Consider the following 16,328-nt stretch of genomic DNA (forward strand, 5'->3'; position numbering starts at 1 on the left):
TTTTACAAGAGACCAGAGTGCACCGGTGGGAGACCTCATATGTTTAGGGCTCTGGGACTAGGAATATAAATTCTGGACGTCACCCAATAATGGAACAGAGCCTGGAAAATTTGATACCATCATATTTCATTATCTCGGTAGTAAATCAGAAGTGTAGATTGCCCCAGATAATATGTATTGGATAGGTGGCAACCTTGCATATGAGAGATTACCAGGGAATAGGTCGGGATCCTGTGTTCTTGGGTGGATCAAGCCCTCAATACCCCCTGTGGGGAGGTAAATGAGTAATGAATGTCATGTCTGTGTTTTGGGAGATTGTGTAGGAGGTTTACATGACACAGGAAAGTCAGGTACTTTGGGATGATTGATAAGTTGTCTACAAGTATAAAAGACTGTAAACAACTGCCCTTCGGGGTTCAGGTTTTGCTTGACCAATTGCTTCTGAACCTTTGCTCAAATAAACCTCTCCCTCTGACAAAGAGCTGGTCTGATCTCATTTTCTGCTACACCAGGAAGCTATCTCAACCAAGTCTGAAATGTTTTTCTACAGACCTCTTCTACTTTCTGTAACTTTCTTCTAATATCCTCCGCTGGCTTCCCTGTAAAAATCATGTTTATCATTTTCTGATTATCTGAGGCTTCAGGGTCTAAATCAGTGTATTAGCTAAAATCCTGGTATATCTTTTCATGAAAAGTCCTCAGGACTCTCATCTTTCTTTTGCCTTATTTCATATACTTTTACAAGAGTCTTAATTTAGGGAACTCCATTTTTGGATACCATATAACATTGAGAATTATGCAGCCTCGTATTGTTCCCATCATCATCCGGATCCCATTCTTGCTCCGTCCGTGAGGGGGGTATTCCCAGCGGTTGTCATTCTCATGCTTCTTCTTCTTCCTCTTCTTTTTAAACTGCCGCTCCACTGCCCCCCCACCCACCAGTCACTGTTTCTCCGGTGTTAAAAAGACATCCATCAATGTCTGAATGTCTGCCCAAGTGGGGCTATGCCTCCTTATAATAGATAAGAACAGAGTCCATTTTCTCTGGGTCTTCCCTATAACTGGGATTTTGTTGCTTCCACTTACAAAGGTCAGAAGTAGAAAATGGTGTGTAAACAAGCACTTCACAGAATCTATTTCCTCCTCCTATCACTATATTTTCTTGGAGTGAGCCGGCATCTCTGGTTTTAGTTTTGAACGAGATGGGATTTCACAAGAGTCACTCACTGTTTGATTATGTTGTTCTTCAGCGTCCCCGCTTTTACTGGGATCTCCTTGTCTGGGGTGTCTCATTCCATTAGTAAGTAGGGGGTGGCAGACTAGTTTAACAGGAGGAGCACTGGTTTCTTTGTAAGAAAGGGAATCAAAATAATTAACCCCTTTCACAGTCTGGGGATAGGGACTCAACACACACAAGCATTTACACATCAGCATACTTGTACATTTATCCTCCATTCAAACTGCTTGCATAAAAATCCACATACAAATATTTCCTTTCATACTTTCTCCAGGCAAACCAATCATTATTATCCTTAATAATTATTAGAGGGTCTTGCGCCTCCCCCAAGTCTTGGAAATGACAAAACATAGAAACACATATATGTACACTACCTCCACACTCCTCTAACATAAATGGACTATTAACAAGATTCACAAATAAACTCAAATATTGTATCTCTGCCTTATTCTTTTGTTTCTGCAATATTGCTTTTAGTTGCTCAATAAGTCCCATATTATGGGGTCCCTGAAATGGCCAAAAATCCCCTGGAATGTCCAAGGGAAGTTGACGCCAGACAGACGTACAGTCATGAGAAAAAGGCTGCCTTTGACCCCTATATCTAATCCTCCTAATATCTCAGATTGAGGCAAAATACAACCACTGGCAAATCTTTGGGCAGCTTCCCTTTTAGTAACTCTGTTGCTCCTGGACGGGATTCCTTTTTGCTACCAGTTTCCCATTTCAAAGCCGGATCTCAGGTGGATACCCCTTATCCCCTGGGACCAGTGACGTGCAGCCAGGGGAGGCAGGGGAGGCAGAGCCTCACCACTGTCATCATGAAAAGAAAATGTAAAAGGAAAAAGGCTGAGCTAGTTGCTGCCAGAGTCACAGTGGATGACTCTGCTTAGTGCTTAACTGCTTAAAAAAGCCTCTGAAAAAGTGCCCTCTGCAGGAGGAGGAGGAGGCGAGAGAACCACGTGCCACATTTAGTCTCAAGGCGAAAAATTCTTAATGTAGATGAGGCACGTGGTTCTCTTGCCTCCCCCTGTAGAGGGCACTTTTTTTAGAGGGCTTTTTTTAAACAGTTAAGCAGAGTCATCCATTGGGGACTCTGGCAGCAGCTAATCCAGCCTTACCTCAGCAGCTCTTGCCTTTTTCTTTTTACATTTTTTACATTTTCATCATGGCAGACAAGCGGAGAGTTGAAATCCCCTGTGAAACAGCTGGAAAAGGTAAGTTGTCTAATCCTTGTTATTTTTATCAACTTTGTTCTTCCCAGACAGACACACAGACACACACACCTCCCAATTACAGTCTTCCTGCTTCCCTTTCAAGTGTGTGCCATGACCCTGCTTTAGCAGCCAGCCCATCACTGCCTTCTACTACGTCAAACAAAATAAATAAATAACTTATAGGGGTTTTCTGAATGTTACTGCTCTGCAAAACCATCCCGTTATTTGAAACTCTAAACTTGTCACATGGTCCACTTAGTGTCAGATGCCCCATTTGAAAAGGTAGATAATATAACCTAAAGTAAGGTGACCAGATTTTCAGATTGGTAAAGAGGGACACCTTTGACCGGGAGAGGGGGGGGGGGGCTTGATTAAAAATTTTATACGGAGCAACAAAAATTTTCATATAACGCAAAAATAGTATTGTAATTTTTTTATTTCAACATAACTACAATTTACAAATATAAATTGTAACTCTTGCCAAACATCAATATTTTGATCACGTGACCATGAGGATGCTGCAACGGTCGCTAAGTGTGAAAATGGCCCCAAAGTGTGAAAAATGGTCATGAGTCACTTTTTTCAATGACATTGTAACTTTGGTCACTATACCACCTTTCTTGCCACAGTTCTTAAGTGAATAACTGCTGTGTAACTTGCATGTGTGGGGATGACATATAGAACTTCTTGTACCTTTGCAAACTATTCTAACTGCTGAATCACACCCAAAAATTAGGTAATAGCAATACATTTTGATCCTATGTCCAGCAGGTTCTGATTGAGTAAAAAATACACACTCTTTCAAAACTACAATAAACACATCAATCTATAAATAAGTTGTGAAACCATGTGGAGCAAATATGTCTTTGTTAGCATATCAATTCCCTCCTCCTTAAGTTAATACATGGATGTGGAATATACATTTTTAATTTAACACTGATTTAATTTCACTGGTTCTGGATTGATATAATTCCAAGCAGCATGCTGCTTGGCTTAAACCAAATGATAACTGCAATTGTGTTTAACAAAGCTTGGAGAACAGCTGATATAATTTTCTTTTCAAGAAGCAAGTATGATGATACAAACGATACATCACCAGGTTTGTTACTGTCCTTTCCCTTATTACGTAAAGATACGAGGTGGTTTGATTGGAATATTAAACTATGGAGGTGGTCTTTTTTGTACTATATTTCATCTTTTTGTACTATATTCTCCTTGTCCATGGCTATTATGATTAATACCATCACTATCATTTGTGCCGAGTATCTGTGCCCCTGGATATTTATCATAATATTGGCACACTTACCAATTATTAATCCAAAGCAATTAGAATATTTGTCCGGTTTGTTTCAGAAAATTATCTTCTTTCTAGAAAAACATCACTGATTCTTCAAGTATTTTATGAAAAATAAATGCAGATGGGGAGGTTATTCCTGCAACTAATAATTCATGACTCTGATCAGAAATGTTTAAACATTTTATGTCAAGTATTCATTTTCATCATAGCAATACACTACTCAAGTGGCATAAGAAAGCATAAGCATAATCACCATTGTACAAACAGAAAACTTAGCCTTCAAACCACTAATGGGCTATTGTATATAGTTTTTGTGCTAATTCAGTGGTTTGAAAATTGAATAATATTTTCAAAATTAAATCACCCTGTGTTTCAGCAGTTTAGAAAAGGAGGAAGAAAAACTTGAAGCAGGGCCAAAAGTACTACCTCAATTTGAGGGAATACATTTTCCAGGAAAGAAGTCCATGTGCCAAATATTGCAAATTAAAAAAAGTTTATGTGACCATCTTCAAGAAGTACTGAGTAGGTATACTTTATTTTAATAAGAAATTAATTTACTTCTTTTTCAATCATAGGAATGAGGGCTATGATAATCTCCCATTCCCAAAACAAGGTTTATAATGGCAAAGAAAAGAGCAAATGCCTCTTTTATATAATACTGTTTCCAGGAGAAATCAATCAAACAACTAAGTAACAAATTTTAACAAGTAAAAGTTTACTTGCCAAATAAGATATGTTCCAAGTAGATTGCCAATATCAACTGCTTCCAGCAGCAAGTTTTGTTTTCCAATGCAGGATGGCCAGTTCTGTCCCTTCCGTTGTTTGGGAAAAGATTGCTTACTACCTACATTCAGATGTATTCTAAAATTATACTACAGCAAGCTAAAATGCCCATAAAATGACTGCAAGCTTTAAAGAATGTCTTGCTATGTAGAATATCCTGGCATAATCTTAGCTATGGCAATACTTAAATTACATGAGTGTAAACAGATTACAAGTGGTCTGTCAGAACCTCTCCATTAGATAATTAGGAAAGAAGACCACGAGATTCCATGTGTAGAAATCAAGTGTACTTTTACTAATTATAAATGATTAAAGGCATAGCGTAGCGAAGTCTGATTATTTAGGCGCGAAAGCGATTGATATATAGAATAGCCCATTCCCCACCCCTTGGCATCACAGTTACAGTCCAATCATAATTCTCTCAAGTGTCAGGTGTGAGATAACTTCAAAAGGCATCACGAAGATGGAACGTCGGTGCTGTTAGTCCTGGCGGGAATCTCCCACGCATGCGTAGTCCGATAGGCAGCTGAACTCCAGAACCTTCCTCCAGCACAATGAGTAACCCCTCCCAAATACCATGCCCTCCCTCCCCGTTTCATGGCAGCCGAAGCAACAGCAAAGCAGAGGCTGACATGGTCCTTAACTTACAATAGTTCATTTAGTGACTGTTCAAAGTTACAATGGCACTGAAAATGACTTATGACTATTTTTCACACTTATGACCTTTGTAGCATCCCCATGATATGTGATCAAAATTCAGATGCTTGGCAACTGGTTCATACTTATGACTGTTAGAAGTTGTTGTGGCTTGTATGTCTAATAAATGGCATTTACAATAACTGTAAAGTAGAATATGCAGTTTACTGATCTTATGAATCAACATTAATGTTTTAATGCAAGCGAAAGCCTAGGAATCTGAATCAGAAAGTGATTAAATGCAAAAATCCAAGGCTTTGAAACTTGGAAAGCACATGGCACATAATGGTACAGAAATAAGCTGCAACTAGTTCACGGAATCACAACTGTGAGTGCATCCTTTAGTTAGAACAGGAGCACATAAAACCACCTTGTATATTTTCAGACTAAAAAATGAAGATTGATCAGATTTTTTGCATCCTCAATTCCATGTAATTTTCCTTCAGAAATCAGTACTGTTTTCTACCCTATTGTTACAAGTACGGGTTCCACCACAAATGTGCGAACGACAAAAGCGCGGCTCACTTAACTGCGGTGACAAAACCGTGCCGACAAAACTGCGTGACGAAGGAGCGACGAATGAGCCCTGAAGCGTGCCGACAACAGCGCGCCAACAGAAGCGCGCTGTAACCTAACCCAAAACCTAACCCCAAACCTAACCCTAACCCTAACCCTAAACTTAACCCTCAACCTAACCCTCAACCTAACCCTAAACCTTACCTTAACTTAAATCGCGCTGTTGTCTACGCACTTTTGACATCGCGGTTTTAGTGCCACGGTTTTGTCGGCACGCTTATGACGTTCGCGCTTTTGTCGGGTCACGTCAAGTACATCCCCATTTAAATGAAACAGAAGAAGTTCCAGGACAGCAGAAATAATGTACAAGAAAATGGATTTTATTTATTAAAGGAAACCAATTTACAATGTGAGTCTCAAGTGAGAGCCATTTAAAAAAAAGAGAGTACAGCTGATACCTACAGATATTGAAATGGAGAGCAGCAAATTCCACTAATTTAGAACCATAATTAAAATAATTCATGGAGTACTATGAATTATATGCACCATCTCATATCTGGACTTCTGAATTTGGAACTTATTTGTATGGTATATAGCTGCTACCATATAGAGATATTTTTAGCAGGCAATAGAATATTCCCAAAGAAAGATATATTAAAAATCCCCCAATACATATAAAACAATTAAGAAAATTGATACAAATACTTATCACCTACTTTGATATTGCAGTCCAAGCATCTTGCAGTCCAGAGTCTTCTTCAACACCACAGTTCAAAACCCTTTGAATAACATGGGGGACGACAACCCAAGTCCAAGTGTGGGGAAAGGGAACCAGGAAGAGAAGCAAATCCAATGAGGAGAAAATTAAAAGGAATGGGAAAACAGGGGGGGGAAATCCTTTCCTTTCTACTTCTCGGTCTTTACAGAACGCATACTCTAACCAGAAGATTCACCAGAAATATTAAAACACAAGCTACGTTGAACAGTTAGAACGAGACAGTTTTAAAAAACAAACACTTTCATCTTCCCGCAGTTCCGCACCAACGTCATCTTCACTTCGAACCAATAGGAGGCAGCGGAGTAGTACAGAAGCGGAGGCCAAGGGCTCACGGGTAACGTTGTTTTTCAAGGGCAGCTTTAATTACAACCGCCTTGAAGTGAACTCTATTTCCCACAAGTCGCTTCTGAATTTTTATGGGTTAGCCGATGGTGGGGAGGAAGGTTTCGGGCAGCTCCTGGGCGGCAGGTGTCCAGGCAGGAAGAGCCGGTGGGGGTGGCGGTGGCATCTTCGCTACGAAGCAGGGCACAGCAGCACAAGCAGTAGGGCAGCCTCCATCGGGCAGCAAGGCAAGCTGCGTACGCGAGGCTGCTCAGCCAGCCTGCCCCGCGACTCCTGTAAGTGCGCAGCGCATACCTACCACGCAGCCTCCAGCCCCGCAGGCCGTCCTCTGGGCGCACAACCACTATCATCCTGCAATTCCTTGGCGGCGGCGGTGGCAGCGGCGGCCGCGAGACCTCCTCCTCAGCCACCGCCATATTGGCTCCTCCCTCCCTCCGAGACCCCTCCTTGCGGCTTCCCTCAGGCGCCGTACTGCTTTTGCCTCGCCCGCGCAGAGCGGGTCCTGGCTGCACTGCCGATGCCCTTTCGTCCACTCAAATGATCGGGACTTTTTAAAAACATTGCGGGACGTGGGAAAATTTGTGACAAAGCGTGCCTATCCCGCCAAAGCGGGACGTCTGGTCGCCTTAATAAAGGAGGCTCCTCCAACTAAACTCTTTCCACACTCCAGGGATTTATGATGGTTTTCTCCTGAGTAGACCCTTAGGTGTCTTTGAAGATGTCCATTTCTCTTGAAGGAGAAATTCCGAGCATTGATATTTCCTTCCTTCCTCCTGGAATCCTTTGGGGATTCTGGGCTCTTCCGAAGGATCCTCCTCCCTCCAAGACTGTCTCGGGGTCTCCGGTTATTTCCTCCTCCCCGCATCGCCCTCCAGGCAGCCGCCTTTCCTGTGGTCCCCCTAGGCTCATCCCTCCTGTAGCCCCGGAACATTTCGCCCTCCTCCGTCCTCCTACATGGGAAAGAAAGAGGCGGGTCACAGATGCGTCCCTTTCCCCGCAGGGGAGGCCCAGGCCGAAGCCTCCGCTTCCCACCGTCCTCCCTGTCAGCGACAACCTGCCAAACCAAGCCACGGGCGCCGCAGCCTCCCCTCCTTCACAGGCCTCCTTTCTTCAGAGGACCCTCCAGGACTGCAAGTCCCGGCGTCCCCTGCGCCCTACCAGCATCAGGCTGCATGCGAACCCCTAGCGGAAAACTCTTTCTGTCGCTTCCCGGATTCCGGAAGTGAGGGCCACACCGTCCTCCGTCCCGTTGTCAGAGAAACTCCGCCAGGAAAACAAAAGCCCTTTTCCTGCCAGGATGCGTTATTTGCATCGGGGAAACTTCTATGCCATCCCATTGTCGGGCGGGTGCGGGACCACGCCCCCTACTCGACTCTATGGCTGCTGCCTTCCTGGTTTTCATCCCGTCTGGGTTCCTCCTCTCGCTTGGCTCCTCCATTGTACTGCCAGCCCTGCCCTTCCACTGCCCCCGCCCCCACCACTGCGCCCGGCTAGGCGAAATTGGGACCGGAGGGGATTGGGGGATTCCCAAAGGTTTCTGCAATGGACAGGAACGGATGGAGTTTCCCTTGCTGGTCTGGGCTTTCCTGTGCTAGAACCTTTTCTGCCTCCCCGGAGCTGCTCCCTTCCCGCCCCATTAAGCCTGCAGCAGCCCCGTGGGCATCTCCAGGTGGCCCCCTTTCCTCCTGGGGGAGAAGGGGGGTTGCAGCTGGGTCTCCCCCACCAGCACCCCCAGTCCAGATGCTCCTGGCCGCCTGGCACATAGACCCTCTTCCTCTCCCCACTGGAAGGAAGGGCGGATGACCTCGCGATGGCTATTGCCAGCCTGAACGAAGCGTTGAATGTAGCCATCCTTCCGTCTTATTATAATAAATACTATTTAAATGTCCTGGCCACCTGATCCCCGGAGACTCTTGGCAGTTTGTAAATTTTAAAACATGTTTTTATTATTGTGGGGCGGCTACATTTTGGGAGGGGTTGATGGGACCAATCATTAAAGAAAGAAGAAAAATGTGATTTCAGAATAATCATGTGTTCTCCCCCATTTTGCAGTTCAGGAGTTTCCATTTAGTTTCCCTCGCCTTATTTTCCCTTTGTGGAATACTCTTTGTGACACCTGTGCGTAATCATAATTTAGTCCACCTTCCTGGGTGCTTACCTGGGCCTTTCTGGCTTCTCATTCTGGACCCTTGGACTCTTGCAATTGTTTTCTGAATCATTGAGCTTCCACAGAAGGAAACAACTTACCTGTCAGAAACCACTTAGCCAGGATGTTGAATGCAAGAATAGCTCCCTTACAAGGAAACCCCCAAAACTACAGAGCTAGAATATGAAACTAGAAGCTTTGAAAGATACCCGTGGCCTGGGACACGCAACAGGTGGCCTGAGATTTAGCTGTTTAGCATAACAAGGGTAAAAGCTTTGGGTAGGACTGTAACCCAGGTAAACAATAAATATTATAGGCATTATTAATGGGAGGGCAAGGGGTGTGTGGGACTTGGAGGCTTTCAAAGCCTGGGTCCTTCTATCTTGGTATCAAAATAAAAGTATGTTCTAGTTTCACATCTTGTGTTTGCCAATCAATTGGCTTTGACAATAAATGACCACCCAGATCCCTTCCAGTTCCGTTCTGTTCCTTCCCCATTTACCTAGTTAACTCTAATTAGTATTCCTAAGGAAAGAGTATTGGGCCCCTGGGAGAACCTTGAGGTACCCCACTGCCTACTTCCCTGCATGTGGAAGGGAAGTTCCATTAAGGCAGGGGTGTGGATCATAAGTCCTTCCAAATATGATCTCCAGAATCCCAATAGAGGAGGATGTTCGAAGAGAGCGGCTGCTTTGGCCCTCAGCTTCCCTATAGAGTGGAAGCCCTGGAGTGCTGTCCACAAAGTGGCTGCCCTTTTGGAGTGGTCAAAAATCCTTGCAGCTGCTCTCAGAATGGTGCCCGTTTTCAGGACAGCAGCATAAATCCTCTTGTCAAGAAGGCCATTCATTGGAGCGGCTCTTTCCTGAAGAGATCTACTCAAAAGATTTGGTCCAGGGGTTAAGGGACAGGGCCGGAAAGCAAGAGGTGCAGAGTTCTAATACACCTTGGGCATGGAAGAAAGATGACCAAAACCAGCCACCCCATCTCAGCCCAACTGACCTTACAAGGTCCTTGCGGGGAATTGAGGAAAGGAATGTGTTGGATATATCCACCGCTTTGCAAAAATAATAAAGGTGGGTTATAAATAAATAACAGTGAGCAATGACCGACAGATGGAAATGAGGCCATGGGACCACAGGAGGACAGGAAAGCAGGCCCAATACCTTTAGGGACCCAGTGGGGCTGCAAGCAGCTGATTAACAGGAAGCATAGAAACTTTTACGGATCCTGACACCTGGAACACACCTAATGACTTCACCTAGTGGGAGCTCTAAGAGGTGAGATACCTGAGATAAGATTAAGATTTAATTTATTTGTATGCCGCCCTTCTCCGGGAGGGACTCAGGGCGGCGCACAACTCAAAAGGGGAAAGGGGATACAAACACAATACACGTAATTAAAATACACAAGAGTCATACAGCCATACAGGTCGAGAGGGGAGGGGAACTCATCAACCCCAGGCCTGCCGGCACAGCCAGGTTTTGACAGCTTTCTGGAAGGCCTGGAGAGGGGTGAGGGTCTGAATCTCCGCGGGGAGTTCATTCCAAAGGGCCGGAGCTGCAACAGAGAAGGCCCTCCCGCGGGTGGTAGCCAGATGGCATTGGCTGGTAGACGGAACCCGGAGGAGGCCGGCCCTGTGCGATCTAACGGGTCTGTGGGAGGTAATTGGCAGCAGGCGGCCTCTCAAGTACCCAGGTCCAATACCATGAAGGGCTTTATAAGTTACGACTAGCACTTTGAAGCGTATCCAGAGACCGATCGGTAACCAGTGCAGCTCGCGGAGGATAGGTGTAACGTGGGTGTACCGAGGTGCACCCACAATCGCTCGCACGGCTGCATTCTGGACGAGTTGTAGTCTCCGAATACTCTTCAAAGGCTGCCCCATGTAGAGCGAGATAGGAGAATATGACTGGCATCTCACAGACCTTTGTTGGCCTTAGAGAGTCTCTTGTTGCGGTTTCTGCTGGAAGACAAGGGGACCATTCAGGGAATCCAACTGACAAGAGTTTCAGATGTCTTACATGATACGGACATTTGGAAAACTCATATAGATTATATCAAATAATGACAGGGAGAAGCTCCTTCACACCCGCAACAATGAAGGCCAAATTAGCCCTAGATTCAAGGCAAAGCACACTTGCTTCAATTAGGCACCAAGTGGGATGTCCATTTAAAGGTAATTTATTAGAGTATTACGAGATTTCCATTAATGAAAACAGGGAATCCAGGACACAGATTCTGGTTTCATTTTATACTCCACAGAGTAGAAAAAGTACAAAAGAACAGTTGATTCCATAGGAAAAAATCAGAATTGATAAAAATAGTTTTTAAAAAAAAAAATACAAAACATATTTAAAATTTAAATCCGACTTTTTTTAACGCATGGAAGAAATCATCCTGCTCAGCTACAGTTACATCAGAGACATGGACAGTAACATCCCATAAATATTAAGCACAAGCATTGAAACTTTTAAGCATTGCATTAAAAAGAGAAGGTTCACATGGGAAATGGCATCATGAATCACCTAAGTCTGTTGTGAAAAGGTACAATTTCAGCCAGTTGAAACATCTCGCATGTACAATTGAAAAAGTCCTTTATTAATCAGCCTGGGAAACTCCCTCATTTGGCAAACTATTTACTTTTCTTAATGTCTTCTTTACTCAACCCTCTTATTGGAATTATAATTATCATGGACATGATGATTCTGATTCTTTGTCAGGACACTGAGAGTTTGTGCACTTGGGACAAATTCGTAGCGTGTCTATTCAGAATTGGACAAATTGAATACATAATTCAATTCCTAATATACACTCTGTAACCAAAGATCTTCTCACACTGAGGCATGCTTATCATTTTTCTCCCAGGTGAATTATTTGGTGTCGATAGAGGCCTCTACGCTCAATATAGCTCTTTCCACACTCTAGACATTTATGTGGTTTTTCACCTGTGTGAGTTTTTTTTTTAAATTATTTTATTTTTATTACATAGACAGCACAATCACACAACAATGGAAAAAGAAAGGCAGAGGGGAAAAAAAAACCCACACACAAGGAAAAAAAAAAGGAAAAAAGAAAAAACCCATCATCCCATACAGCATGTCATTTGATTACAGGTGCATCCCCCCATACACACACCCCGTATCTCTCTGTTATATATTTAATAGACACCACAATAACCTAGGGTTTAAAAAAAAAAAGGCGAAAAGACCCAAAAAGGGGAAAAAGGGGGGGGGGGAACCATCATCACATGCAGCATGTCGTTTGGTTACAAGTGTTTTAACATCTGCATCTTCAAATAATATTTACCGTCTCAAATGTTTCATCTAATATAACTAAAGGCCTCATTTTCATTCTACAATATATATTCAGTTAACATTAGCATTATTTTCCCCCAGAAAGTATACTTATATTTATTGTTAACCTTGCATTTCATACCTTCAGAGATCTTATTCCTTCATTTTTCAACAAAACCTGTGTGAGTTCTTTGATGTTTATTAAGAGCACTCCTTTGACTGAAGCTCTTTCCACACTCCAGACATTTATGTGGTTTTTCACCTGTGTGAATACTTTGATGGCTATTAAGAGTGCTCCTTACACTGAAGCTCTTTCCACACTCCAGACATTTATGTGGTTTTTCACCTGTGTGAATTCTTTGATGGATATTAAGATTGCTCTTTTCACTGAAGCTCTTTCCACACTCCAGACATTTATGTGGTTTTTCACCTGTGTGAGTTCTTTGATGTTTATTAAGACCGCAACTTTGACTGAAGCTCTTTCCACACTCCAGACATTTATGTGGTTTTTCACCTGTGTGACTTCTTTGATGGATATTAAGACTGCTCCTTACATTGAAGCTCTTTCCACACTCCAGACATTTATGTGGTTTTTCACCTGTGTGACTTCTTTGATGGATATTAAGAGTGCTCCTTACACGGAAGCTCTTTCCACACTCCAGACATTTATATGGTTTTTCACCTGTGTGAATTCTTTGGTGTTGACGGAGGTTACTACACCTAATAAAGCTCATTCCACACTCCAGGCATTTGTAGGGTTTTTCTCCTGAGTGTGTTCTTTGATGGATAGTAAGACTGTCCCTTACAATGAAGCTCATTCCACACTCCAGACATTTATGAGGTTTTTCACCTGTATGAATTTTTTGATGTTTATTAAGACCGCTCCTTTGACTGAAGCTCTTTCCACACACCAGACATTTATATGGTTTTTCACCTGTGTGGATTCTTTGATGGCTATTAAGACCGCTCCTTTGACTGAAGCTCTTTCCACACTCCAGACATTTATGTGGTTTTTCACCTGTGTGAATTCTTTGATGGCTATTAAGACTGCTCCTTACATTGAAGCTCTTTCCACACTCCAGACCTTTATGTGTTTTTTCACCTGTGTGAATTCTTTGATGGCTATTAAGACCGCTCCTTTGACTGAAGCTCTTTCCACACTCCAGACATTTATGTGGTTTTTCACCTGTGTGAATTCTTTGATGTTTATTAAGACTGCCCTTTTCACTAAAGCTCTTTCCACACTGCAGACATTTATATGGTTTTTCACCTGTGTGGATTCTTTGATGGTTATTAAGACTGCTGCTTTGACTGAAGCTCTTTCCACACTCCAGACATTTATGTGGTTTTTCACCTGTGTGAATTCTTTGATGTATAATAAGACTGCTCCTTAAATTGAAGCTCTTTCCACACTGCAGACATTTATGTGGTTTCTCTCCCGTGTGAATCATTTGATGTCGATGGAGATGTCTACTCACAGTAAAGCTCTTTCCACACACTAGGCATTTATGAGGTTTGTGGATTCTTTGATGGATATCTAGACTTTCCCTTGTAGTGAAGCTCTTTCCACACACCAGGCACATATTTGGCTTGTGGGTTCTTTGATGTTTTTCAAGGGTTTGAATTGTTTTGAAGGATTTTTCACATTCCCCGCATTCATACTCTTCTTGAAAATGGACTCTTTGATGTCTATAAAGGCTGCCCCTCTGACTGAAGCTCTTTCCACACTCCAGGCATTTGTGAGGTTTGTCTCCTGAGTGGATCCTTAGATGCCTTTGAAGATTGCCATTTATTTTGAAGGATTTTTCACATTCTGTGCATTCGTATTTCTTTTCTCCTGAGTGGACATTTAGGTGGGTTTTAAGAGCATCTTTTCCTTTGAAGGATTTTTCACATTCCCCGCATTCATACTCTTCTTGAAAATGGACTCTTTGATGTTTATAAAGGCTGCTCCTCCGACTGAAGCTCTTTCCACACTCCAGGCATTTGTGAGGTTTGTCTCCTGAGTGGATCATTAGATGCCTTTGAAGATGGTCTTTTCTTTTGTAGGATTTTTCACATTCTGAACACTGATATTTCTGTTGCTCTATGTGGATGCTTACATGCTTTTGAAGATATCTGATTTTTTTGAAGGATTGTTCACATTCTGTGCATTTATAATTCTTTTCCCCTGAGTGGATTCTTTCATGTCTATCAAAGTCGCTCCTCTTATTGAAGCTCTTTCCACATTCCAGGCATTTAAATGGTTTCTCTCGTGAAAGGACCCTTAGATGCCTTTGAAGATGGCCGTTTTTCTTGAAGGACTTCTCACGTTCCTGGTGCTGATATTCCTTTCCTTCCTCCTGGATCCTTTGGGGATTCCGGGGTCTTCCGAAGGACCCTCCGCCCTCCAGGACCGTCTCGGGGTCTCCGCCCGTTTCCTCCTCCCCGAATCTCCTTCCAGGCAGCTGCCTTTCCCGGGGTCCCCCTTTGCTCATCTCTCCTGCAGCCCCGGAGTCTTCAGGCCTTTCCCCGCCGTCTCCCGAGGAAGCCGCGCCGGGACCGGGCAGGGCTGCTCCGCGGGGTCCTCACTAATCCTCCTCTTCTAGGGCGGCGCTTCCTTCGTTCCCCCGCCGGGCTCCTCCGTCCTCCTGCAGGGCAGAGAGAGGGGCGGGTGACGGCTGCGTCCCCTTCCCAGCAGGGGAGACCCGAGTCCTCCGCCTCCGCCTCCCACGGGCCTCCCTCCCAGAACTCTCCTGTCCGCAGAGCCTCTCAGCCTGGCGACTCCCAGCACTCCCCGCGCCCTACCTGCATCCGGGCACTTCCGTCCCGTAACCGCAGAGTTTCTCCCGTCGCTCCTCTGATTGCGCAACTGTGGGCGGGGCCTCTTCCCCTCCTCCCCTGTCGCTCCCGTAGGTTTCTCCGATTGCGAAGAAAACTTTCTCTTCAGGGCTGTTCATATTTGCATGCGGCAGCTTCTACGCCATCGCATTGGCGGTGCCCGCTTTGTGACTCCGCCCCTCGCTCCTTACTGGCGCGCCGCCCTCGCCCCTTGGTCTCTGGGATCGTCCCCCCTTTGGCTCCGCCTCTCCGCTTCTTGCTCTTCCCATCCGCTCCCTTCCTGCCTTAGTTCGCCCCTCCCCCTAACCTTCTCCCTTTTCGAGGCGGGGCTGCTCTGACTGGGGTGGGGGCAGCCTTCCCTCCGCAGGCCTACCTGGCAGGGTTGTTCGGAGGGGAGACCTAAGAGGGGGGAAGAGTCCAGATTGCTTTTACCTTTATTATATAAAAGTAAAAAGTTGAAGTGTTGTTTATTCTACTGCATCAAAAGGAGAAGAGGACATTAATGCTCCTCCCTCTACCTTACACTTTACTCCCCTCCTCTCTTCCTCCATTATTTTACTTTTACTTGTATTTTTCTTTATATTTTGTATTTCATGCTATGATAAAGAATAAAAAATTGAAAACAAGCGATTCCGAAAGTGAAGGCGCTAGATTTCCCAGTCAACTCCTTTCTGCGAAGCTCCGCCTTTTCCTCTCCAGGCACCGCCTCCTTGATGTTTCCGAACGTCTGGGTTTTCTCGTCACGCCCTTCACATTTGCATACATGGTGGTGGTGGTGGTGGTGGTGGTGGTGGTGGTGGGGCTTCTGCGCCATCCCATTGGCTGCGGCCCGCATGATCCCGCCCCCTGCACGATTCTGCTGCACCGCCCTTCCTCGCTGCGCGTCAATCTCAGCTCTTAGATGCAATTTTTCTCCAGCAAGTGGAATCAAGCTAAGTTCTCCGCAGAGTTAGAATGAGTTCCAGAGACATAGAAAGGATGAATTTAATATAAATAAAAGAAATAAATCATAAATTAAAAATATAAATAAAAGTACATTAAAATATAAATAAATAACTAAATGAATGAATGAAAGAAAGAAAGAAAGAAAGAAAGAAAGAAAGAAAGAAAGAAAGAAAGGATGAATTCTGAATTTGCTTAAACATCTAAAGATAAATCAGATTGGAAACAGTTCAGGACAAGAGAGCTGGGATTTTAAAATTATTT

The 16,328-nt window shown here is 44.0% G+C and overlaps 1 protein-coding gene across 1 annotated transcript; it reads right to left on the reverse strand.

Moving 5' to 3' along the window:
• Positions 1-6,102: 6,102 nt before the first annotated feature.
• Positions 6,103-15,308, reverse strand: LOC148048542 (uncharacterized). The gene is made up of 2 exons (XM_087704552.1): positions 12,445-15,308; positions 6,103-7,813 (listed from the first exon to the last, which is right to left on the reverse strand). The coding sequence occupies exon 1, from the start codon at positions 14,777-14,779 to the stop codon at positions 12,464-12,466; it is 2,316 nt and encodes a 771-aa protein (XP_087560678.1). The 5' UTR covers positions 14,780-15,308; the 3' UTR covers positions 6,103-7,813; positions 12,445-12,463.
• Positions 15,309-16,328: the final 1,020 nt, after the last annotated feature.

This window comes from Thamnophis sirtalis, unplaced genomic scaffold (assembly GCF_051295495.1).
Source record: "Thamnophis sirtalis isolate CommonGarterSnake01/CBP01778 unplaced genomic scaffold, rThaSir2_p1.2 scaffold_2, whole genome shotgun sequence".
Classification (NCBI taxonomy): Eukaryota; Metazoa; Chordata; class Lepidosauria; order Squamata; family Natricidae; genus Thamnophis; species Thamnophis sirtalis.